The sequence below is a fragment of the Prosopis cineraria genome, unplaced genomic scaffold (assembly GCF_029017545.1).
Source record: "Prosopis cineraria cultivar Desert tree isolate PC_DT_omini unplaced genomic scaffold, ASM2901754v1 PC541, whole genome shotgun sequence".
NCBI classification, from domain to species: Eukaryota; Viridiplantae; Streptophyta; class Magnoliopsida; order Fabales; family Fabaceae; genus Prosopis; species Prosopis cineraria.
The window spans coordinates 1-24,782 of NW_026555866.1; the positions used below are offsets into that span (position 1 = coordinate 1).

Below are 24,782 nucleotides of genomic sequence, written 5' to 3' on the forward strand. Positions count from 1 at the left end.
CATCTCTTTCAGGGTGATATGCTATATTTGATGCTACTTTTTGTTTTTCACTAGTTTCCAATTTTAGCTGCAATATGAGAACATAATCATGTTGATTGCGTTGATTCTGTTAATTTGCAGCTATTGTATAAATGGACTACGATGATTTTGCTCTTTAAAATGACCAAATCTTCATTTGTAGGGCTTTGACCGAGAAGGAAAGCTACGAGCTATTTGTGGTGGGGGCAGATATGACCGGTTATTCTCAACTTTCGGCGCTGATGACATTCCTGCTTGTGGCTTTGGGTTTGGTGATGCAGTCATAGTGGAAGTGAGTTTCAATGTTTCCACCAGCGAACAGAATAAGAAAGAAACATCTTCTGTGTTATAATAAATTTTTCCAGGCTGAATCTCTAACACCCTTTGAAGTTTAGGATTAGTTATGGAAAAGCAAAGTGTGGAAAACTAATGCAATATTTGATAGGTGGAAAAGTGTTTTCTAGAAAGAAAATGAGAAATGCACCTATCCTATTTTCTTTCTAGGTATTTTCCTCATTTCTTTTTCTAAAAAGCTCTTTTCTGTTTACCAAATAACTGCTAAATAATTATTGAGGCAGTTTATTTTCTAAAATATATCGTGCCTCAGAAAGCTTTTATTTTGATGCTTGATTTCTTCCTTCATTTATTGTTTGATTTATTTCAACTGCAAAATATCTATATTTGGTTTCTTGTCAGTTTACTAGTTATATAATTCTTTCTTTCCCGGACCATGTTCTACTGTTGATTGTAAATCCATTTTTTATTCATCATATTCAGTCTTTGCTGTTAGCTTTATGTTCAAATTAGCGTTCACTCTCCTGTGCGTTGCACTAAAGCACCTCCTTATAGATTTTATTTGCTTATGTCTCACTTGTTTTTACATAAACAACTTCGCAGTTTTAGTTATGCATTCCAACTATTGATTGATTTCGCCAATTCTGGTTTTTTTTTTTTTTTTAAAGATTTCGTCAATAGTGAAAGAGGACATGATCCTTGTAGGAGTTTTCAGACGACAAAGGAAACTCCGTGGCAGTGTTATTATATGGAGCCACTCTATCTGGCTTACTACTTTCTTCCACATGTAATGAAAGCTGACTTCCATGTTAGAGCCAATTAATGTTGCTGCTAATTGATCTCTTGTTTTTAATCCCACCGTTTTTGTTTTCTTTTATTTCTGCTTTTGCTTGACCACCTTTTTTTTTTTCTTTGGTGGGGATGGGGATGGGGATGGGGATGGTTGGTTTTATATTGAAGTTGCTTAGAGAGAAGGGTCTTCTACCTGACCTCAGCTTGCAAATAGAGAACATCGTGTGTGCCCTGGACGTTGATCTTCAAGGAGCTGCTGCTACTGTTGCTCGGATTCTTAGGGATAAAGGGCAGAGCGTTGACTTGGTTTTGGAGAATAAGCCACTTAAATGGTACAAAATTTGTGCTACTTATAGTTTTCTCCTTTTCTTGTTTTTCTAAGCTGGCTTTCTTTGTAAGTGAACTAATTTTCTCATCTGAAATTTATTTTTCCCCATTGATATAAAAACAGGGTTTTCAAGCGAGCAAGCCGAATAAATGCTCAGCGGCTGATATTAGTGGGGAGTTCTGAGTGGCAAAGGGGTATGGTTGGCGTAAAAATTCTCTCTACAGGTGAACAGAACGAGGTTAAACTTGATGATCTAAATTAATTATAATTCGAAGACTCGAGTGTAACCTTTGTTGTAACTTTATTCATTTGACTTTATTTTTCCCACTATTCCATGCTTGTTAACCTGTAAATATATTTTTGAGTAGGCGACTGCGCGGGCACAGCCATGCATGTAGACATATAATCTCATTGAGATTTTAAATACTTGAATGTTATTGGGTTAAAATAATAATAATATTAAGAAAAAATTTATGTACTTAGTCTTATTTAAGGTACTTGTTTAGATATGTGTATTTTTTTATAGATTACTTAATTTATAACAAATTGTTATTATTAATATTATTTACATATTAAAATTCATATGTTTTGATTTGATTTTATAAAAATATATTAAGTATATAAAGTTAAATATGTAAGTCTTGCCTTAATATCAATTATTATTTTTAAATATATAAGTCTTATCAAAAACTTTTTGATTCCTGAATTTTAAAATAATTTTTTTTTATTAGCATGTGGCTTCCTATTTAGTATTATCCTTCAAATGAATTGTTCTGCCAGGTTTTGCTTAGTTCACAATTGTGGGAAGCATATTTATAAGATCCTAGATGTAGATTTATTTAAATTCAAGCTGATTCGCAACACATGCTTTCTTTGTCAAATTTAATCGTTTCAATATGACATACATTTGAAAATATTACGTTCATGACAAGAAATGTATACATATATATATATATATATATATAACATTTTTAAATATTAAAAGACCCTTTTAACGGAATTTACTAAAACATTTTTCGTGAATCCCCTGCCTAAATTCATATATTCCATTCATTAAAAAATATAAAATATTTTTAATAGAATTATACCTTCTAATAATGTAGTTATTTATGTTTAAATTAACTTTATCTTTATATTTATTTATTTATATTAAACTCCTTGCAATAAATATAAAGTCTTTCCATCAATAGAACGCTTTTAGAAAAAAAAAAAGTAATGATATTAAAAATACTTTATATTCTTAATATCTAACTTTTCAAAAAATATTTTATATTTTTTAATAGAAGGAGTATAAATTTTAAAACCATGGTAAATTTTAAAATTCAAGCTGAATAGTTTGAAGGTTAAATTATCATTAAAATATTAAATTAGCATATAGTTAATATATCTAATGATTTAAAATCTACATAACAAACTTGGAGAAATATTTAGGTAGACAGAGTGCTTCATATCATTATAGTCTGTCTAATTAAAATGCTCAAAATAATTTAAATAAAATTTTGTGTGACATTTTTTATATCAATTTTAGTCTTTTCATAGAGTTCACATTTGATTTCTTACTTTTTATCTTTCTACTAGTATTAATATCATAATTAATTTATATTTAATGACATCTAAATGTAATATTTTTATTGGACATACTATAAATAATGTGGTGTACCTGCTTAAGAATTTCTCACAAATTTGATATTGAAAGGTAAATATTATAGTCTGTGGTGAAATTAATTGACTTCTAATATTAATTAATTCATGAAATATTGGTTTATAAGATTTATTTTTTCAAAACATCTAAGTAACATTTATTGTTTTATTTTACATAAATTATTTAAATTTAAACAATAGAAAACCTTGTACATTTAGCTTTATACATTATTTAATATGCTTGTTTTTAATTAAATCAAGACATGTAGGTCTTTTATAAACTATTTATTTATAACAAATTCTTGTTATTAATACCATTAACACATTAAAATTTATTTGTTATAAGTATATTAAGTATATAAAACTTTCTTGCATGAACCAAGTACACCATGTCATCTATGGTTTGTCTAATAAAAACATACCATATATTGATTTAATCAAATAAAATATTGTATGTCATTTTTTTTAATGACTTCATTTTTTGAACAAAGTGCCTCTTTAATTTATTGACTTTCTATTCTATCATTATCAATAATAGAATCAATTTATATTTACAGCCATACGGTATATTATATTTTTATTGGACAGACCATAAATGAAATGATTTATCTAATCAAACTGATTTAAATTTAAACAGTATATGATAAATAGGAGAAATTTTTAGATAAATCGTGTGTAACAAATTTGATTTGTCTAATTAGAATGTCTCAATGCATATAAATAAAATTTTATATGATATTATTTTAATTAATTTTATTCTTATAAGAAAATAGATATTTAATTTTTAGCTTTTATTTTTTTATCATCATTAATATTATAATCAATTTATATTTGACATTTTCTAAATATCATATTTTTATTAAATAAATTATAATTAATGTGTTATACACATTCCATCTAACAATTCCTTACATGGTTATCTTTAAAAGCTCATGAATTTTAGGTAAAAAAGAAAAAGAAAAAGGTCACAGATGTGAGAGATCTAGTTAATAGTTGCTCTCACTATTAAAAAATGGAAGGTATTTTTAAGGAATTAAATGTTAAAAATATAAGGCATTTTTAATCTTTTAAAGTGTAATCATTGTCTTTTTTTAAACTGTCTCTATTAATAATAATTTTATATTTATTATAGGGTATTTAATAGGGATAAATATAGAAAGATAAGGTTAATTTGAAAGTAGATAACTACTTTATTGTGGATGAGATTCGATTAAAAATGTCTTGTATTTTTTAATGGAGAGAGTATGAGTTATCTGTTTTAATATTTGTTTTACAATTTAATTATTAATTATTTATAAAAAAGGACACCGCCTTAGGATAGGAAAGTCCTAGTTAGGGCTGTGTAAAAATTTTTCAATCCTATTCGACCTAGTCTAATTCAAGAAGATCCAGTCTTATTAAAAACTAGTCCTTTAGGATTAAAAAAGACTATGAATAAGAAATTATTTTTTCGCGTTGGACTGGATAAGAGATTAGACATCTGGACTACTTAATCTAATCTGATCCTATTAAATTTATTTACTATGATTATAATTAATTTACTAATTATTTATAATAATAAGTTAAAGCTATTAATAATTTAATAAGTTTAGTTACTCCCACGATCGCACACTTAAATTAATAATTTAATAATCTAGACCATTTAAACTGTAATTGAAATATTTTTTATTTAGACACTTGAACTATAATTAAAATATTTTTTATTAAAAATTATTATAAAATTTATTATGATTATAAGTATTTTTTATGAATTTATTAAATTAAAATAAATTATTGTTTCATAAAAAAATTAAATAAATACTGAATTAATAAAATTAATTTTTTAATTTTATAAATTAAATTTAATCTTATTAATATTTAAATTACTATTGGATTAAATTGAATTATGGGTTATATAAACCCAATCTTTTCATAAAAGAAATCAAAATTTGAGTTAGATCGAAATAAAATCCCGTCTAATCGTTGTGCAGCCCTAATCCCAGTTATGTGTTTCCTGTGAAGCTTCAATATCAGATGACAAAACCCTAGCTATTGCAGTGGGGCGCGATCCAGAACTCAAAACCTAACAATCAAGTCATCCGTGAGCACAGAAAGACAAATATGGGTGGAAAATGCCCACATAGAAGCGTAAAGAAGCGAAGATATTCTCACAAGACGGCTCGGCGCACCAAATTTCTTCTCAAGGATATCCTTCTTAATTATGTCTTTAACGCCTCTTTTGTGCTTTTCCTAGTTATCTGCGACTTACTCTCAGTTCTCGTTTTCTCTCTGATTCTATGTATTGTTTAGTTTTGAATGTGATTCTTGACTAGTTTATGATACGAGATGATATGGTTTTTGATGAGCTGAAGATGCCGGATGACGAGAAGAAGCCTTTACCCTTAGATGAAGATTTACCTGGGATGGGCCAGTTTTACTGCCTTCACTGCGAGTAATCTTGCTTATCATTGCACACTTTTTTTTTTTTGTTCTGTTTTTTCCCCGTTGGCTTCTTGAAGCAAGATAAAATGTTACTAGTTGGAATCACACAACTGACAACAAGTTTCATATTCATTTCTCTGCAGTCGATACTTCTCCAATGTGGCTGTGAGGGATGAGCATTTTAGGACCAAACGGCACAAGAAACGGTAGGCTACTTAGTTTACTAATGTGTTTTTGCTTCCTTGGTTGCTCATTCAGTCATTCCTTTTTAGCTTTTCCTCATTGTTTGTTCAATATTTGATGAATACTTGCTTGGGTTGATAGTGGTCCGTCTAAGTTTTGAGGCTGCTACTGCTTTGAAGCTGTCTATATTAGGTTTCGGATATTTGGCAAACAAAATTGCAAGAACTGCTATCTTGCATATGCTGTTCGACAAATAAAAAAATTGTACTAGGCAACATCCTGCATAGGCTGTCGATGCTGATTCCATAGGTTCCAATGCCAATTCAATATTCTTTGTCAATAGAAAGGGAGAGCCTATCTCAAAATGCTCCTAAAAAATTTATAAAGCCCACTTATTTTGCAAGGTTCCCTCATGTGAGACTCATAATAACACTACCTCATCAAGAGTGACATCTCTGCTGTCTCCACTCCACAACACTTCACATGACTTCTTATCAGTTAAAAACTTTCTTGGACAGTTTCCTTTGTGACATCCACCTCTTAATGAAAGTACCAATGTTATTAATACAAGTCCAAAAACGAGCTTATCTCTGCCTATTAGGAGGAAGAGCCCTTGGGTTTATAAACCTTACAACACATCCATTAGCCATGTATGAATTTGAGCTATAAATTTCAACGATTCTAAGTTCAGTTTGGTATTCTACTCACATTTCACGCCCTAGGAAATTTTTGGAAGCCATTATTATCGTAGTGCAATCAACATCAATGTCGAACTTCACCGAGCTGTTCTTATCAAATGTACGTTAGTTTTGATGGGCTGATTGGGTATTGATTTTAATACGACATATTCTTTATGCAGTGTAAAACAAATGATGGGACCTGCGCCACATACTCAACTTGATGCCGAATTAGCTGCAGGGATGGGTATCCCAGATAATGGCCCAAAGTTAATGTCGATGTGATTGGGTTTTACTGAAGATTTTTGTTTGAGATTGATGTGGTTTTTTTGGTGGAAGATATGAAGTTTTACTCCCCTCGCTCCACCTAGTCTTACAAAATCAATTTTACAGTTTTTAATTTTTTTAAATTCAATCCGTCTATACTTTTCCAGCTCAATTTTATCTGCTAGAGAGCAACGTAGATCTCCGTTCTCCATTTGCGCGCGCTCTTCTTTTTTTTTTCAAATTTTTATCTGCTGTCTTTAATTTTATCATGGTAAGTTCAACGTGGGAGGAAATTTTCCGCTCATGTGGTTTTGGTTCGTTCAGCCAGCGTCATTCTGTTTATTGCGGCGTTTGGTTCTTTCCATCTCGCCAAGATCTCCACAATCAGCTGTATCCATTAGTTGTCTTTTGTTGTTTGGTTAGCTGGCCTTCCATTCTGAAATAAAAGGGGATAGTTTAGAATGATGGACTAAAAGGCTTGTCAACTTGTAACATTGCTATGCTCGAGTTACACTGGTACAAGCAGTAGAGTAGAAAGCTTAGAAATACGAACAAAAATATTGTCGCTTGGAGAGGATCAAGCCCCGCAATTATGAGAGCCAGTTTACTAATATTTACATCGATTCGTCTACTCGCTTTATTTTTCCTTTTAAACAAAACACGCTGTGTCTCAAACCATACAAAATTCAAGGATCCGGGATCAAAATCATGATGCTTATTATACATGTCGAGAGTCCAGAATTTTTGCCCTACAAGGGGCTGCTCTGACGAGCTTACTCGTCCTTATCGCGTGTCGGTGCTGAGAACACAGGATTATCCACAGCCAAGATTTACATTCCGTTGAGCTGTGAATGTGCCTACCCAGCCATCGTTATCGCATCGATCAAGGCGTCTCTACACACGATTGCTTTTACATTCACCGTTCCGCGTATCCCAAGCATCAAGACCCCGGTGTTCCATTTTTAAATCCTGAAAACGATGGCAGCCGTTATTTAGTCCTAAGATACTCCATAACTAGAAAGAAAAGGGAGGAATGAGCTGACAGACCTGCTACTACAGCCTGCTGTCTTTTGGCAGCATTACCAATCATAAACGGTAAAAACAGATCTCTAGCTGGTCCAGCTGACCACCAATCAACAAGCCACAGAAATAGCATCATCCGAGTCTTCTTTTAACTGAAAACCAGAGGGATTCGCTGACGGAATCTTCCAGGGCAAGCAGAATAACAATTGAAATTCATAGTAGCTGTTAAGCATACCAATTTAAGATGATTGTGCAAAGAACTATATAACATCTTCTTCAGCTTGTCGCATTGATCTACCATGTGACCCATTTTGATCAACTCCTCAAGTTGATACAGTAGTCGCTCAATTGTGGTGTATGGGAACCAAACCGCGAATGGCTTTTTCCGTCTGATTATATCTGCTGGTCTCTGCAAAAAAATTGATGCAACAGGCCATTGTTACTACGGCTTCTTCAAGCACGGGGATATCCAGTGTATGGTGGTAACAAATAACTCATCATCCAGTGCTGTAATCTGTAAATAACCCTTTGGGCCAAGACTACAAGAAAATCATTATTGCATCATAGAGCCCAAAATTCAGTAGAGCCCACAAAAAATACAAGGTTACAAATCGTTAACATAGTGCAAATGTAGCAAGATTTAGACAAGGTTAGCCTGTGAAGAAATATTAACGTGTTTATGTCATCAAGTGCCAGGACTAGACGAAAAATTTCGTCAAGTAAAAATATGTTATAATGGGGGTAGAGATAAATGATCTTTGTTCCCAAAGAAAATTTGGTCACAAACTAACCACTCTTATTTTCTAAACAAGGAAATGATACCAGCAGAATGCACAAATATTAGAATGAACATGACAAATTCAACCCAGAACACGAAGTAAATTACCATTGATGTAAATGATTCTAAGAACTCCAGCAAGAGATTAGTGGCTTCTGTATATCGACCATAGTTAACATAAAGTTGAAATAAAGATGCAGGATTTGATTCTCGACCAGCCATTCCCCAGATCTTTTCTCTTTGACCCTCCTGCCACAACTCATTTAAATAATACCAGATTGGCAATTCAAAACGCTGTTAGATGATGATAAGAACCAACAAAGATTAAACCCTCCTTAAGCAAATGTTGAGGCAAGATAAGCATTACATAGAGAAATATGAGAGATCAGTAGGGTGTAATTAATATTTTAAGTCACAATTCTAGAAGAGTTTCACCATGAAGTTCAAATTTCTTCATTTATTTCAAACATAATAAATGCAATTTATAAGATAAGCAGGCCAGAAGGTTCAGCCAATCGCCCTCTAAGGAAACAAACATGAAGGAAAAAAGACACGTAAAGCAGGGATAAAAATGCATTTGACTTCAGGCTATTAACAAACAAAAACCTATAGAATCAAAGGGGATTGAGCCTAGAGAAAGGGTTAATCTCTCACAATATAATAAATCAAGGTTCGAATTCTTCCTGAGAGATGTGCCCACATTTAGTGCCCGACTATATCTCAAATAAGATTGCCTCCAATATAGGAGGACATCTATAAGCAATCAAAAAAAAACTATGGGATTTTTATGAAGAAATTGTAGGCATTTGACTTCAGCCTATAAACCACAACCAAATCAAATGATCCAAGTAGAGCATTCCAGATAGCTTCAGGTTTAGAAATTATCTAATTTTGTTTCGAGGAGCCAGATCTCAATTCAAACAGGCATCAGTGCACGAATGAACAGCACCTAAAAACTGCAACTTCAGGCAAGATATTACCTTGAACAATTGAACCAGCCAACGAGGCAAATCAATCTGAGAATCTGCCTGAAGAAGAGTTTCAGCAACAATAACGGGTAGCCTCTCATGAAATTCACAATATTTTACCTGCAATGTGGGAACAGTTCCATGAGAGTTAAACCAGGGAGAAATATACCTGCACAGAGAAAAAGCAGTTTCCCCAATTTATTGGAAACCATAAAATCATTTTGAAAGCCGAACTGATTATCAATGCACAAGATATATAATTGGCAGTAGCTTAATGAAAAGTTTTCCTATCCTCCCCTTAGCTGACTGATTGATTGACAAATTAATTTTGGGTCAATAAACATTAAAAGCTTGCAGAAGATACTAACAAGGTAAAGCTCCAGAGTTGCCCAATGGCTATTCCTGTCAGGTTGTGAGGCTGTAGAAACTGTAAGAGGTGAACCATGGACAACCATTTCAAGCTTGGACGATGTCAACAAATTACTGCGTGGCCTGTAATCATTAAAAAATTCTCAAGTTATGCGAGTCATAATATTTACTGAAAATAGTCTAGGTAAAAACTTTGGACATGTAAACATATTTCATCAATGCAGAATGAAAACTGAAATAAAAAAATAAATGTTAAGCAATACGAAATCTTACTCAATCCAAGTGGATTCTACTTTATCAAGACAGCATCTCAAAGATATAGAAGAGAAAACTCTTTCAAGCTCCCTAACCAGAGTCCCAGTCACACATACAAGGACACCATAAACATAGATTACAAAAATAAATAAACAATTAAAATATCAATAAAATAACTATTAGCAATCAACTGCAACTCAAGTGTGGGATGTAAACCTCTTCAGTCCTGAGCCCTTGAAAAATCTGAGAAGAATTGTGAAGGCCATATCATATAAATAGTTTTGGACAAGGAGATCAGCCAAATCTGACAGGGCTCCTTCTTTACCTTTAAAAGAGAAGGAGAAACAAATACTAAAAATTCTGTAAAACAAAACAAATTCTATCGAAACTTAACATCAATCCCTCAAAAATGGTCAGATATTTCACAAGAATTTATAGAGAATGAGCGAATGAGAGTTACCAGTATATATCCACTTAACATTTACCAGCGACAGCATGTATTCTGCTGACGTTAGCACAAACTCATGATCAAGTTTTTCAAGATCAACAGAAGATTGCCAGCTTTGACACTCAGTATCATTTTCAGCAGATACTGCATAACAACACTATCATCTCAAAACAATATGAAGGCAAAAACGGAAATCATGAATGGTGTCCAATAGTGATATAGGATAAGAAACCTCTCTCCCCCTCCTGGTCCCTTTCATTCCGCTAAAAATATAAAGCAGAATTCAAACATCTTAAAATAAATCATGTCAAATTTAATAACCAGCAGCATTAGTCTCAGGATCTGTAATACTTACAATCTACGTCTACAGTTCTTCGAGCCTTTTTACTTGGATACTGTTCACTCATAAGAGAACTTCCATCAGCTGGTGGATCAATCCAGGCATGTGCTGGATGAACAAGATGCAAGGCATTAATAGCAGCAGAGATTGCATTCAGCCTCTCTTGCAATATCAATGAAGAGCCATGATAATCTTTTAGAGCCACTTCAGTCTTCAAACGAGCTGAATAGAGGTACATGTAATTCGCTGCTCGGCGCCAGTTATGTTGATGCATTTGGAATGTATAAAGCAACTTGTACAAGTTTGGCTTTGCTGATATATCTGATCTTTCAGCCTATATCCACAACAAAATTCTAAATATTAACTCAGAAACTATAATTTTTACAGCACTCAACCTACTCAGTCAAGGTCTATACCTTCCAAACAAGCTCCTGCTCTACCTTCTCCATTAAACCAGTGAGGGGAAGCTTATTACTACAAAGAATCTACAAATACAAAATAAGTATTAAGAGCACAGGGAAATTCAAATCGATGCCTGTGAACTATCTACAAAATTTCCAGGGGGAGGGGGGACAGCTCAAGCAGAATGATTAGACAAAAAGTTACAATGCTTCACAAATTAAACCTAGTACAACATTTAAGCTACTTTTCACTAGAAACTAGAAAAATTTTAGTAAAAATTTTAGTAAACAAAGTTAATGGATTTTTTGGTCATACAAACAAATTTAACAATCCTTATCCCACTAGGTGAGATCGACTATAGAGTTTGAATAACGCCATTGTGCTTTATCATTATTCAAACTTCTAGAAATATTGTTATACAAGAGGTCTCATTCAACAACTTCCATAAGAGTTTTTTTTTTTTTTTTTGGTACCTCACATGGCCCTCTCTATACATGGCCAAACCATCTCAAATAACTTTCTACCATCTTCCTCTCAATAGATGCCACACTCACTTTTTCTCGTATATGCTCATTTCAGTAATTAGACCTAGAGCCAAATAAAAAAGGACAGTTGCACATAATTGGGACCTGCACACATGCTTGATTGAACACATATGCACATAATGTAGACATTTTTAAGCTTCCCCCAACCCAAAAATTCAATCTCTCAATCATTTTAACCTAAAAACCAGAAGTCAAAATTTGACCAAACAACAATCACATGCTGATTGAAAAAGTTAAGTCTGAAAAGTTCTTCATAGTGTAACCAACCTTGATAGCACCTTGTTCATAAAGGACAATGATGAAACGTCTCAAGCAGATATATTTGCTCTCCTCATCGGGATTTGAAATTATTGCACAGTATGCATCAGAATAGTGGCCAAGATCTAAGGCAAATTTGAAGACATTCGACCATAGACGTCCCTTGATCATTGTTGCTGATTCCTCAGTTGAGTCACTCATGTGCTTCTCATCTTTCACACATAGAGCTTCATCAACTTGCTCAAGTGCAGCAAGAGCAAACTGGCAAGCACCTTCATTAATATTATACTGTTCAAATAATTGCATTGCCCATTGATAGTACTGAAGCTTCCATGCAGCAATTGATGCAAAGCCACCTGCATAAGAAAAAGAGAAGGGGGTAATCTAAGAAGCAACTAAAATCTGAGATTGCTTGTATGTTTCAGATTATTGCAGCTTGTGCATTAATAAACCCACCAAAATTAAGATATGGCAATCCTATGTCATGTGGCAAACTCTGCAAAGCCTCAGATGCACCATTCCCAGATGAAGACCTGAATTGAATTGAAAAACTTTTAGAATGAGCGTAAAAAAAAAAAGAGATATATTGCTTTTATATAAGAAGAAAATTAGAGAGCAAAATTTAGAACTTGTCGGAGAATAAGAAATCATCAAAAGTCATGCTAGAAATTTCAAGAAAAATCTAAAAAACAAAGTCAGAACTAAAACCGGGTATAAAAAAAATCAGCATGATAGGGTTGGCCAATGTCTTTGCAAATCACAATCAGAATTCCCTTGAGAAAAACAATGTCCTTGGAATTATTGGAAACCATGGCATGATTATGTTTAAAAATCTCTGTCCAGCCAGAAAAGAAAAGGCAAAAGAAGAGTTTAACCACAAAAAAGTTAACCACACAACAATATGCCCAAAATCATATTCAGTACAAAATTTCAGCCAATACAGTGCGGAATGCCTAAAAGAAGGGGAAGAAGTCATTCAATTCAAGTTCATCCAATAGCTTGTAGAAGCCAATAGCCAGATCAGGCAAATTAATTCTCTATTAATGCAAGACCACATAATACACTGAATTAAAAAAAGAAAAAAGAAATACCCCATTTATTTTTTTTAGGTGATATTCATTTAAATTATTTTACCTGAAGAAACAACAAACAGCGTCAGAGACCTTTTTCTCTTTCAGAGTGCCACGCAATCCACACTGCACCTGTGCAAGAAGGGCGCAACCTAGAAGATGCTGTCGTATGCACCATCCACCATCAGCTTCTTGAATACTTTGGGACGTCTTCTCTTTGTGTAAATGAGCCTCCGCCATTGTAAGCAATTGCTTTTGAAATTAAAGTATCAGATAATTTCAGTCAAGATAAATCAGGAGTGAGGAAATATAAAAAGCACTGAACTATCACTCTAGGAAAAAGAAAAGGAAAAGAAAAAAACCTCAGCAGCACCATACTGCCCATGCTTGAAAAGGATAAAGGAGAGATCAATTGAACGGCTCAAGAAGGTAGAAAATCCTCCAGACTGGCCATAGATTATCCAACTGACAAAGTCTCTAATCTTGACAACAATGCCAAGCATATTTGAAAAAGATTCTGAAGAAAGCTGATTACCATCCACGGATGAACTTCTAGCATTCAGCAAGAAGATAAAAGCCAGTGTGAAGTCACATCTTCCAAGCTTCTCATTCCATGACCGTTTTCCCATGTTGTCTGCATCATTAATAGAATGATCAAACACTATATTAGCAGGAAAATGCATGTCTTCAATTCTATAATCCCTGTGTATAAATAAGCAATTTTGAGATGTTCTAATTATTGAGCATAAGATGTACTTTTTCTGCATTATTAAAGAGTGGTTGACGGAATTAAAATGCATGCTATTCAACCCAGATATAATTCGTGTGGATTAACTGACAAAATTGAACACATCGTGATGTGTAAGTCAGCTCTATGTGACTTATTTTTACACAACAACATCGCCAGGGCAGCAAGAATTGGGTATAACTGAAAATCTGAACATAATAAGGACTAAAATATTTTAGTATGATGCACTTTGACCCTTTGCGGAATTATAATACAAGGCATTCAACCTTTTCAAAATTTACATTTGATAATTGAACCATGTACAATAGCATCCCCATGTGCCACAAAATGCTAGTTTTACCCAATTTGTCGAATGGCTCAAAGCATCTAACTGTTGAAAAGCTTAATTGCAATAAGACCTAACTTGCCCTAGATTACAGATTCTAAAGGGCCCAGAGTTATGGTCAATTTAAGACTTAATTTTTCTTTTAGGACACAAGCACAATTCTATAGTAAGCTTTATGAAAGCCTTCAATTTTTTTGTTTTTAACCTTATAAGGGTAGAAAAGAAGACGTGTAATGTAACCCCCCCATTCCTCATACTGTTAAATCCAATTTCATCATATTAAACTCGATAATGTGGTGATTAGAAGAAAGATACATCATAAACCTACCGATTTGTAATGAAGAGAGTTTATAATTAAAATCCTCAATTACAGTTGGTGCAGATGGTGTGATAGCAAAGAAGATGACAACTAGCCACTCAAAAATAGTTTCTTGAAGCATAGGAACTAACTCAATTTGTATTCTGGTTATATCACCATGTGACATATGGATCTGCAAAAGCAACCAAAAAAATCAGCAATAAATGGTGCAACAACATAAGTTGCTACAAATGCTATAAAAACTATTGTGCAGCTTAGCCCCCATAAAATATGTTAAAAGAATGGGGAAACAATAAATTCTACAAGCAGGAAAACAACATTAACAACAAAAACAAGTTTACACTGACCTGCCCACTGATGTCCAATAGATAGCTTAGGAATAAAAGAAAGTCCCAGGCAGACTCATACATCACCTTTGCAACCTGATAAGTAGCATGGACTACAACGGATGAATTGACATTTGACGATTTTTCAAAATCAAAGTTGTGCACAGTTTTATGTGGAACCAAAAATTTCAGAAAACCCTCAATTACATCTAATATCCTGCCCCATGATGCAGCCTTCTTGTACAACCCTTGAAGAGATAAGAACATATCAATAGAAAGCCTCCTCAGATTTCTATGATCTGCAAGCTCCTTTGACAGAATTATTTCATTCCCAGGAACAGATGCATGGACAACTGGACCCAATGAACCATATCCAGTTTCCAGAATCTTCACTATACAATTAATAATATCTTCAGAAGAGATAGCTGGGCTACTTAGAAGTGACTCATAAAATATAGAAGAAGCCATTTTGCCCAACTGTTGGCTAAAACTCAAAACACATCTGATCAATTCTGTTGGAATTTCATGCTCAAGATCATCATCAAGTAAATCCACAAGACCTGTGAGATCACCACCTTCTCCTGAAAAGACACAGAATATGAATGGAAGAAAAATTGAGGAAAGAAAGAAAAATCACGGTACATAAAATAATGAGCATGTAATTAAGTGAACAAAAAGAAGGGCTTGATCAGCAGGATAGATTAACATTGGGGTGATGTGGATTTGGATCTTTTGACGGCCTCTCTAAATTAGGGAGTTTAACCCCCTCCACTTTCTCTTTTATCTTTCCTTTTCATTTATAAGAGGAATATCCCACCCCACATCATTGTAACATGCTAACTTCCAAATACTACCCTCGTTTTTTATTGAACCTTCAACCAAATGGGTTATCTTCCTCGCTCTGCACTCAAACCAGAACTACCAATCCAGCCATGGGAGAAAAGCTAGAATTTGTTTTGTACAAAAAAGAAACTTGGACAAAAAAGGAGGTACAGAGAAGTGACCATAATTACCTTCTATAATCCGCTCAATATCTTCCAGAGACCGAAAAAGTGATATTGAACTTTTTCTAATTAAACCAACCGCATTAGTAGAGGAGTCAATGAGCAAGCCACATGATGCATTGATCTTGCACCAATTATGGAAGTAGTGGGCACAGAAATACTTCCAGCATTGAAATATGGGCATCTTTTCAGTTCCAACCTATCAGAGGAATCTTGTCATTTTTAATACGCCAGATTGATCCTTCCCAACACTGAAGGAAAAACAACAAGAATGAGAAGAAATGTTTTCCAGATATGAAGATAACAACCTCATGTTCAATAGCTGAAAGTATCTCCTTTTTTAGTCCATCTGTAGTTAACGCTTGGAACTCAGATTCCACCAAGTGCTTTTTATACTTGATAAGAGTTGCATGCAAAACAGAATTATGATGCACACCAGGAAGAAGCAGCCTGCGTAAGAAAATTGAAGATACAAAAGGCACCATATCATCCTGCAGAAATAGCACGGAGTAATAATTGTGAGTAATATCTTTAACAAAAGAAGTAAAATACTGGCAGTTGATGCATGGCAAGCCAACAGAAAACCATATCACAAGACACTAAATTCATTCAGACACATTACAACTGCATATCTCCCCTACTCATCACAACAGAGGTGTGGATAGTTTGCTAATTAAAATCAAATTCCCTAAATACCCCTTGCTCTAATTACCTAACTGGCCTTTATACTACAATTCTCCTAATTATCCATTTAGTTCAACAAGTAACATCTCTTCGTCTTCGTCCCTTTTACTTTACAGAAAATGAGGGATAAGTTTCTGCTGCTCATCACTGGAGAAGTAAACAAGGATATTAAGCGTGCAAGGCATGTTTCCACTGGAAACAAATGGAGTCTGCTTCACCATGGACTTGCACATTTTACATTCGTATTGCATTAGTTAAATTATTGCTTAGAATCATGTAGTAAAAAACCCATCAAATTAAATGATACGACATCACAAGTACCATTTTAAATAACATTCATGTGCACCCAATGCCCTTGGAATAGGGTGAGATGGGGTGATTTGAAGCCCATCCTAGCCCACCCCTTAGAACCTAGTTTTTAAAGCCACTCCAAGGGTGTTTAAAATGGATTAATTTAATTCTTAACCATTTCCATTTTTATGAACCCTCTCCCCTTGTCTTCTTTTCCTCAAAGGGTTAAAATCACAAAAATAATCTTGGAATTTCACCCTTCAAAACCCATAATGAGATTGTAACATCCAAACAACAACAGAGTGGATAACCATCGTGTGCCCCCCTACCCCCTGCCCGACCAGGGAAAAAGAAAATCTCCAGCAGCACTCTTCAATCATGCCTTGGATGACTGGCTTTAAATTTTAGAAAGATAATGGAAGATTCCACGTAAGCCAATACCTTGGAAGATGAAAATAATAGATGTGAAATCTGCAAAATTTCATCTGCAAGATGATCTGAACCCTGAAATAGTTGATCAGCCACAAACTCTTCTTGTAATGCATAAGAAAATTCTTCTTCCCTGACAAGATAGGGTAATTAATTGAGCTTGAACAGTCACATTCCGAATTTAGCGAATCACCCACATGCATAACAAAGTCATTTAACAGCAAACTAAGTTATCTTACTTATATCAACAAATAAATAGAAGACCTCAACTATTTGACAGGTGTGGTGCAATGTCACCATACAAGGACCAAACTTCAGCTATATTTGAGCTCAAAACCAACTGCTTTAGCCCCCAAAAAAAAATGAACAGCTTACTACCATCTTTATTTAACACCAGACTACTTAAAATCATTGGAGATTGAATATTCAGTTTATACTACAATTACTATGGAGCGGCAGTCAATTAAACAGATTGATAGGAACAAGCTCAAAAAAGGTCACATACTCATCAGTATTTGCAGAAAACATGTGTGATAGTAGTTCATCATCCTTTAGTATCCATATCTTGTCTGAAGTTAGTTTGACATCAACGCATCCTCCCTGGAAAAAAACTACAGATGTATGACATTTGGTGCAGATGGAAAGTCACATCTAATAGCTTAAATCAAATTAACATGAGGGGGCCAGCAATATACCTCCTCCAAAGAAATATTTTGTACAGAAGACTTCATTGAGAAAATTATTCTTTCACTAAAATTATATTGGATATTGTGTATAGAGATCATCTCCAAGCTTTCGTCCTTCAATGTAGACCCAAAAAAATCAATAATCGAGAATTATAGCAAATCAAAAGGTTAAAAAAAAACAATAATGTTTATTAATCATACCTATTATACATTACAGTCTCCAAAAGGACAATACAGATTATCTTTCACAACTTGAGATGTCAAATAAAATCCTAATGATGTCTCACTATTTTGAAATAGAAGTACAAAAAAGTGTGCGCATTATATAAAGTATGGTTCTAATTTAACATGAGTTCCACAGGCTCATGGCATGGTTTGCAACACACAGAAGTGAGACGCAGCAACATCACAAAATCCAAGGTATCTTGGAGCCATTTAAATATTTTGTTGTGTCCAATACAAGTGTCCAACAAGTGACAAGCACAAACACAGCTCCTTTTTTTTTAAAAAAAAAAAATCTCCTTGACAGTTTATTAAACAAGATAAGGGATTCAAACCTAAGCCAAAAGTGACACAAAAATACAATGAAATTAGATAAAACAATGACCACATGGTGACTGGGAAGCAAGCCCAAAGCTTGACTAAATAATTTTCCTGACAAGGTTGCTTGCTTGAAAATGAGGCAAAGATGGGTGATAAATCTAGTTGTTAGGTAAATTAATTGAACTTGAATTGTTTTGAATTTAATATAGACCAAAGTAGCATCAAATGCGTAAGTCCCATGCCAATATGGAATGCACTACGATATACTTAAGTCTCAGGAACCAACCTAGTTAGTCCCTATCCATTAACAATAAATTTGTAACTATCAAATGCCACTGTTTATCAGGTAAACCATGATGCTATTATCTTAATAGGACAAAACAAAGAAAATTAAAAACTGGCAAATTCAATTTCATGAGTTCTACCACAAGAACTTTGTACTTCTTTTCTATTTTCCTTATTTAAATGTTAAAATGTAACTCTTCTAAAATCAATTTAAACTACATCTACCCAAATGAAATTATTATTACAACTTACTTCGTCATTTTTTGTATTACTCATTCCAAAAGTGACAAATTAGTTTCAGTAGGCCAACTAATCTGATTCAAGTTGGCTAGTGAATACTAAAGTAATTTTTATTAACCAGGCTCAAATTCGTATCAGTTATGCTAAATGATAAGATGACATTATAGATATATTTACTTTGGCCAATAAGACGTACATACTCACTTTGAAGTTTGAACATGAGATGATTAACATCTTTAGACACATTTATTTAACAAAGATCAGCTACCTATGCAGTTTTCAAGAGTTTAGATGATGCATGACTCAAATGAAAACTCTAGGTATCAAGCCACAAAGCTTCTGGTGTATATACTAACAGAACATAACAAGGATAAAATATAAGTGTAAGTGGTTTTTATCAATATCAATTGATTTTGAAACCATAAGTTTCATACCGATGTATGTGAGTACAAAATTGCTAATGGAATTGTACTTGAATCCAAACAAGGTTGACCCGCCCATAATTTCATAAAGCTAGCGCCTGAATCACAGAACGTTGAGGTATAAGTACATAACTCTCTGTAAGTGGGGTAAACAGTAGGAAAGGAATGCATGATATTATCATTAACTAGAGAAAAGGAAAGATTGTAATACATTCTCAACTGTATTTTAAGCTCTATGATAAAAGTGAGAGAGGCATTATGTATCATCACTCAAAAAGGAAATTGTTAAGCAACACCAACCCAAAAAAAAAAAAAAAAACCAAAAGCCCTTCCACAAGCATTTGAGTACTATAAGAAATATAAATTCTCCCCTTTTCTTTCCACCACATATAAAGAATTTGTTCAGCTGAACTTTAGTTTCCCTTTTAAATCATCCAGTTAATCATCTTTAAAAGTCTGCAAACATATGCAAAATCACGAGATGCAAAAAAGAAGGCATAAAAAGTTTTGAATTCATCTTTAAGAAACCAGGTTTGACATCAACTCCGGTCACAACATGACCTTCAAACTTCCCCCACACAATCCACCATTTCTATCATACCCTTTTCTGCTCTCAATTCCAAAATTTAGAAGTTAGATCTTGAAATCCTCAAATCAAGTGCTTCTGCAATGCCTGCTGCAGCTTTCCTAATTTATCCCACTTTTTAGGACGTTAATACCGTAAAAACCAATGATAATAGTCTTTCTAATATTAAAGAGCCGCACTTGGTTAAAACGCATGTCTAAGATAAACAGAAAAGAATATAAAGACAGGATCAAAGTTTAGGACTAGAAACTACCTGTCATGGTTGTAGTGCCCAAAGTATGACTAAAGACCCTGGAATTACATGCGAGATCCCAAACGCGTAGTAATCCATCCAAATGAAGTACAAATAGGAATCTTTTACCATGAAGCTCGTACATCACCATGTCTTGTACCAAACTCACCATTTTACCCCTATAAGACATGTTCAGTGAATAGTGTACAATTCATAAATCATAATGCAATTGAAAATTGAAAAATCCAAGAAAATAGGAGATACCAAAAGACTGGAAAAATTAAAAAAAAAATATACCCCATGTTCAATAATACAACATCTTTTGATTACTCAATATTAATTAATATCTCTAAAAAAACAATACCTTGACATAAGGCCCCACAATCGACTGATTCCAGCTTCATCTCTAAGCTCAACCACAAATCCTTCAGGGAAACATAGATGCATTATAAACCACCGCAAGAAATAAGTTAAATAGAGAAGGCTCCAGATATAGAGAAAAATAACATTGATGCTTCACAGTGAAATCCACGACAAGAAAAGCGATGCTGATCATCAAAGTGGTAAAAAGAAACTCGGGCAACTGCATGGAAGATAAAATGTGCAATATGAAATCGTTTAGGAGGAACCACTCCACATCAATAGGGAGAAGTCACACGAATGCAAACTCAATTACCCAGAGGATATGCAAATTGCAATATTATGAATTGCAATGAAAAAAGCCAAGAGACGGGGGATGAAACAAGCCAGCTAATGCACATATCAATACTTGAAAGTAAATAGCAAAGTTAATCATACCAGCAGCATTTGGATCAAGTACACCGAGCTGAAAACAGCAAACAGAACCATCATTTCTGCCAACAGCAAGACACCCGGAAGTCGCAGTCACCGCAGTCACTGGCATTTGATTAGAATAATCGCGCACATTAAGCTCTGTAAGCTCGTGAGTTGGGAAGACGGAGCAGGAAGCATATGCAGAAATATCTCTAATTTTCAAGAGGTAAGCCACCCCAGATACAGTTAATACATAAAGCAAGAAGGGGAATCTAGAACTGGCAGTAATCTGCAATTAACAAAAGCGTCAATTGAGTCAAATAGCTTACAGGATAATGTCGACGGCATACAAGTGATCAATAAAACAAAATATCACCCAATTATATTGGGTCAAAAATGCATGCAGTGTGATGTATAATGAATGTATAACCTCATTTTTGCAGATGAAAGCAAATGGACAGAGCGCGTCAGCGAAAGTGAACCTCAATCCAGTTTTAGGAAATTCTTGGGAAGCACGGATCTCCAGCAACTCTAATGCTTGAGGCTGCGTTTTGTGAATTCTCCTGTGAGAAGAATCCACAATGATGGTTGTTAGTAATAGCGTCAGTTTTTTTTTTTTTTAACTGAAGAATGCAATAGACATGCTACGAAGCAGACAGCATAGGTAGAGCTAGAAATTGACAAGAGGACAGGAAGAGGAAGCGTACCATATCAGATAAGTAGAAGGACTTCCAATGACAAAGCAAGAGGCGCGGTCCTCATTGGGAGGTCCAGGAGTGGCAGTCCCACTGTCATCAGCAGTGGCGGCACTGTTGGGAGAAGAAGGAACGGACAATTCAATCCACTTGACGGCATCGTTACTGATGATGGGAACTTCCTTCCCCGCCAATGTCGACCCACTTCCCATTTTCTTCGTCGTATCCTTCCGAATTAAGCCCCACCAAAACCCTAAACCCTAATGCAGGGTTCGCGGTTTAGAACAGCATAAGCTGACCTCTCGATACAGGAAACCGGAGCGGAAGAGTCGTAATAATGGAAAGCGCATGGCGCCCAAAGTTATTAACCCCGAAAAAAAGAATCAAAAAATCAAAAGGAAGATCATGACAGATGATAACATCGCGTTTTAACTTCCCACAAACAATAATAAATATAAAATAATTTATCCACTCATTTTAAAAATATAAAATAATTATATCTTAAAATATTAAAAATATTTTTTTATTTTTGACATTCAACTTCTTTTTTAAACCAAAACAGTCCATTTTATTAATTATCAAAAATAAAGTATTACACACGTTAAGCCACCTGTAAAACAGCCAAAAAAAAAAACCTACCGTTCAAGCTTCAGAAAAAACAAATAGCAACAAAAAGTAAACAATACAACCTACCCAACCAATAAAACAATATAAAGTAAATTTTTTAAAAAATATTTTATATTTTTAATGAAGAATATAACATTAAAATGTATAAAATTCTTTTAAATTTTAAAATAGTTATATAGAATACCCTCATATTTAAAAATTTAAAATTAATACTTACTAATTTTTACACCCTCCATTTAAAAATATAAGGCATTTTTTGAAAGATTGAATGTTCAAAAATATAAGGCATTTTTAGTCTTTCGAGATATAATCATTGCTTTTTTTAAAAATACTTTTATTGATGGTAACTTTATATTTATTATAGGGTGTTTAATAGAGGTAAATATGAAAAGATATGAATAGTTTGAAAATAAGTAACTATTTTATTAGGGGGTTAGATTCAGTTAAAAATGTCTTACTTTTTTAAACGGAAGGAGTATGTTTTTTACCTCGAACTCTCTAATTATTATTATTTAATTATTTTATTGATAAAAGTTATCATCTCGTGTTTAAAAAGACACGTAACACCTATGCAGCATCCTATGTATGATTATAATAATTTTATAAACAAATTATATATGTTTTTTTCTTATTAATGATGCATAATTTCTTATTTTAAGGGATAATTTTTTATTTATACATCTCTTCTTTGACTCATGTTGACAAATAATTAAAATATTTTTTCCATGTTAGGTGTGTATTTCATTAATCTATTTGAGTGACAAGTCACATTATTACATCATTTTATTCCTCTAATCCTTAAATTTTAGCATTATTTTGAAGTTGTTTAGAGCATAATTATGGCCTTTGAAGCAATTGGAAAATTTCTACAATTTTTTTGGGCAAAATTTTAATTTTTGAAAGTTTTAGGCCAATTTTGTCAATTTTGAAAATTGTAAATTTGAAAAAAGCGAGAATCTAATATTTTGTTATAAATGAGTTCTTCTTTGATCCCATTAGTTTAATTTGAATTCATCATTTTTAGTTTGTAAATAATTTACCATTTCATTTATTATTTAGTACCTTAACTGTACTCCCTAGTTACCTTCAAAGTGTATTAGGTTAGATTTTCCTAATCAAAAAATTAAGGTAAACTAATCATAACTCTTTTCTACTAACCCTCTTCCATATTTCCACATCAAATCATTTTTCTATTTTTTTATAATTTTTCACCTAAGATGGATAAATTTAAATTAGTGCATTAATTTTGTTCTACACTTCTGCCAATAGGACATTTGACTATATAGGATAAGGGGATTCAAAATTGACTTGTTGACTATAAGAGGGTGAGGTCTCAACCCTTTGTCAAGATCATGGTTCATTTGATAGTGGACGAACAGAGTGAAATTCAAGAATATCATAAGAGATAAAGAAGATAAAAAAAATTTAGATATTTTAGTTTTACTTTATTTAATTCATACATTCTCTTTTTAGGTCAGACTTGTCGCCCACAATCTAATGGTGCAAGCTTCTACCTTGTTCCCCACTCATCTATCTTGACTCTCAATTTCTCTCCAAGAAAGTTTTTAAATAGAAGGCCAGGGGTAGCCTCAAGGAGAGCCACCATCTTTAAAATTCCATTCTTATTCTCCTATTTTCTTCCATTATCTAGATCTGAACAAAGCTTATTTTCTTCATTTTCTTTTCATTTTGCCAAATATATATTTCATTATTAACACCACTATTCACTATTTTTTAGATTTCAGAGTTTCATTTTCACTCATCTTCACACGCTTTAATTCATTTACACTAATTTCTAATCCCTCACGCCTAATATGATCAATTTAGTTTATAAGATTTTAGAGAAAATTTCCACAGAGAGCTAAGTTTTTAAGCCCTTTTGGGTGTAGTAAAGCTCTTAAGGCCACTGGATTATTTGAAATACTTTCACTCTTCTCTTTAATTGAGTTTACTTAGTAGCTTTACTCTATTTAAATCTTGTAATGTTGCCAAATTTGAGATTCTAAATTTATGTAGCATTTTCAATTAATGAAGTTTAATCATTCCTTACATTACTGTGCTGTCCATTGATTTTATTTTATTATTCTATTGATTCCCTTGAACATTTGAATTTCATCCTCTCGATTCACAAAAGTGAGTAATGATTATGCGTTTTGTGTAAATTAAAGAGTGAGACGTATTCTCAATTATACTAGATTTAGTCATGATCTAGCAAGGGTGTAACTTAAGAAATTAACTAGACTTATCAGGTGGAACTTAACCACACTTAATTTTCTAAGATTTTAGTGAATTTTAAGTGTGAATTTAGGGATTCCTAAACAAGTTTCGAACCTAATTGAAAAGTGAAGGTTATTTATTATTTTATTGCAAATGATGAGGCATCTACACTTTCAAGGGGCTATCATTATCACTTGCATTTTTACATCTTATTTCTTGTTCTTTCCTATTTCAGTTTGTTTATTTCCTTTAATTAAGAAAATCCAAAAATA

General features: G+C 33.4%; 3 protein-coding genes across 7 annotated transcripts; 2 read left to right on the forward strand and 1 right to left on the reverse strand.

Moving 5' to 3' along the window:
• Positions 1–93: 93 nt before the first annotated feature.
• LOC129297499 (histidine--tRNA ligase, chloroplastic/mitochondrial-like) lies at positions 94–1,914 on the forward strand. Of its 3 annotated transcripts, none has more exons than XM_054935831.1 (4): positions 94–310; positions 981–1,099; positions 1,281–1,436; positions 1,556–1,914. In XM_054935831.1, the coding sequence occupies exons 2-4, from the start codon at positions 1,005–1,007 to the stop codon at positions 1,692–1,694; spliced, it is 390 nt and encodes a 129-aa protein (XP_054791806.1). In that variant the 5' UTR covers positions 94–310; positions 981–1,004; the 3' UTR covers positions 1,695–1,914. The 3 variants fall into 3 exon arrangements, 2 of the variants coding, with proteins under 2 accessions (XP_054791806.1, XP_054791807.1); XM_054935832.1 differs by having other exon boundaries at positions 95–310; positions 1,273–1,436; XR_008590207.1 differs by lacking the exon at positions 981–1,099 and having other exon boundaries at positions 104–310; positions 1,273–1,436.
• A 3,112-nt stretch (positions 1,915–5,026) lies between these two features.
• LOC129297497 (uncharacterized) lies at positions 5,027–6,832 on the forward strand. The gene is made up of 4 exons (XM_054935829.1): positions 5,027–5,258; positions 5,396–5,504; positions 5,638–5,700; positions 6,537–6,832. The coding sequence occupies exons 1-4, from the start codon at positions 5,174–5,176 to the stop codon at positions 6,637–6,639; spliced, it is 360 nt and encodes a 119-aa protein (XP_054791804.1). The 5' UTR covers positions 5,027–5,173; the 3' UTR covers positions 6,640–6,832.
• Positions 6,833–7,083: 251 nt separating this feature from the next.
• LOC129297496 (nuclear pore complex protein NUP160-like) lies at positions 7,084–22,016 on the reverse strand. 3 transcript variants are annotated; one of them, XM_054935826.1, is made up of 28 exons: positions 21,679–22,010; positions 21,402–21,534; positions 20,996–21,260; positions 20,562–20,622; positions 20,219–20,376; positions 19,392–19,477; positions 17,899–18,003; positions 17,709–17,803; positions 17,216–17,336; positions 16,108–16,290; positions 15,809–15,998; positions 14,817–15,376; positions 14,479–14,641; positions 13,440–13,711; positions 13,142–13,329; positions 12,464–12,540; positions 12,017–12,363; positions 11,219–11,287; positions 10,818–11,136; positions 10,475–10,606; positions 10,231–10,339; positions 10,033–10,104; positions 9,759–9,882; positions 9,403–9,510; positions 8,531–8,671; positions 7,880–8,053; positions 7,669–7,796; positions 7,084–7,590 (listed from the first exon to the last, which is right to left on the reverse strand). In XM_054935826.1, exons 1-27 carry the CDS (start codon positions 21,876–21,878, stop codon positions 7,755–7,757), a joined length of 4,494 nt encoding a protein of 1,497 aa, XP_054791801.1. In that variant the 5' UTR covers positions 21,879–22,010; the 3' UTR covers positions 7,084–7,590; positions 7,669–7,754. The 3 variants fall into 3 exon arrangements, with proteins under 3 accessions (XP_054791801.1, XP_054791802.1, XP_054791803.1); XM_054935827.1 differs by lacking the exon at positions 10,033–10,104 and having other exon boundaries at positions 21,679–22,011; XM_054935828.1 differs by lacking the exons at positions 7,084–7,590; positions 7,669–7,796; positions 7,880–8,053; ... (3 more) ...; positions 10,033–10,104; positions 10,231–10,339 and having other exon boundaries at positions 10,596–10,725; positions 21,679–22,016.
• Between the last annotated feature and the right edge of the window lie 2,766 nt (positions 22,017–24,782).

Bases quoted from the DNA above. Each gene is read 5' to 3' on its own strand.
- LOC129297499 (XM_054935831.1), top strand. From the start codon at position 1,005: ATGATCCTTGTAGGAGTTTTCAGACGACAAAGGAAACTCCGTGGCAGT. The intron at 1,100-1,280 runs GTAATGAAAGCT...GAAGTTGCTTAG, and splicing joins CTTACTACTTTCTTCCACAT to AGAGAAGGGTCTTCTACCTG. The intron at 1,437-1,555 runs GTACAAAATTTG...ATATAAAAACAG, and splicing joins GAGAATAAGCCACTTAAATG to GGTTTTCAAGCGAGCAAGCC.
- LOC129297497 (XM_054935829.1), top strand. From the start codon at position 5,174: ATGGGTGGAAAATGCCCACATAGAAGCGTAAAGAAGCGAAGATATTCT. The intron at 5,259-5,395 runs ATATCCTTCTTA...AGTTTATGATAC, and splicing joins CACCAAATTTCTTCTCAAGG to GAGATGATATGGTTTTTGAT. The intron at 5,505-5,637 runs GTAATCTTGCTT...ATTTCTCTGCAG, and splicing joins TTTTACTGCCTTCACTGCGA to TCGATACTTCTCCAATGTGG.
- LOC129297496 (XM_054935826.1), bottom strand. From the start codon at position 21,878: ATGGGAAGTGGGTCGACATTGGCGGGGAAGGAAGTTCCCATCATCAGT. The intron at 12,541-13,141 runs GTAAAATAATTT...AATTCAATTCAG, and splicing joins GCTGTTTGTTGTTTCTTCAG to GTCTTCATCTGGGAATGGTG. The intron at 12,364-12,463 runs GTGGGTTTATTA...TTTCTTATGCAG, and splicing joins ATTGCCATATCTTAATTTTG to GTGGCTTTGCATCAATTGCT.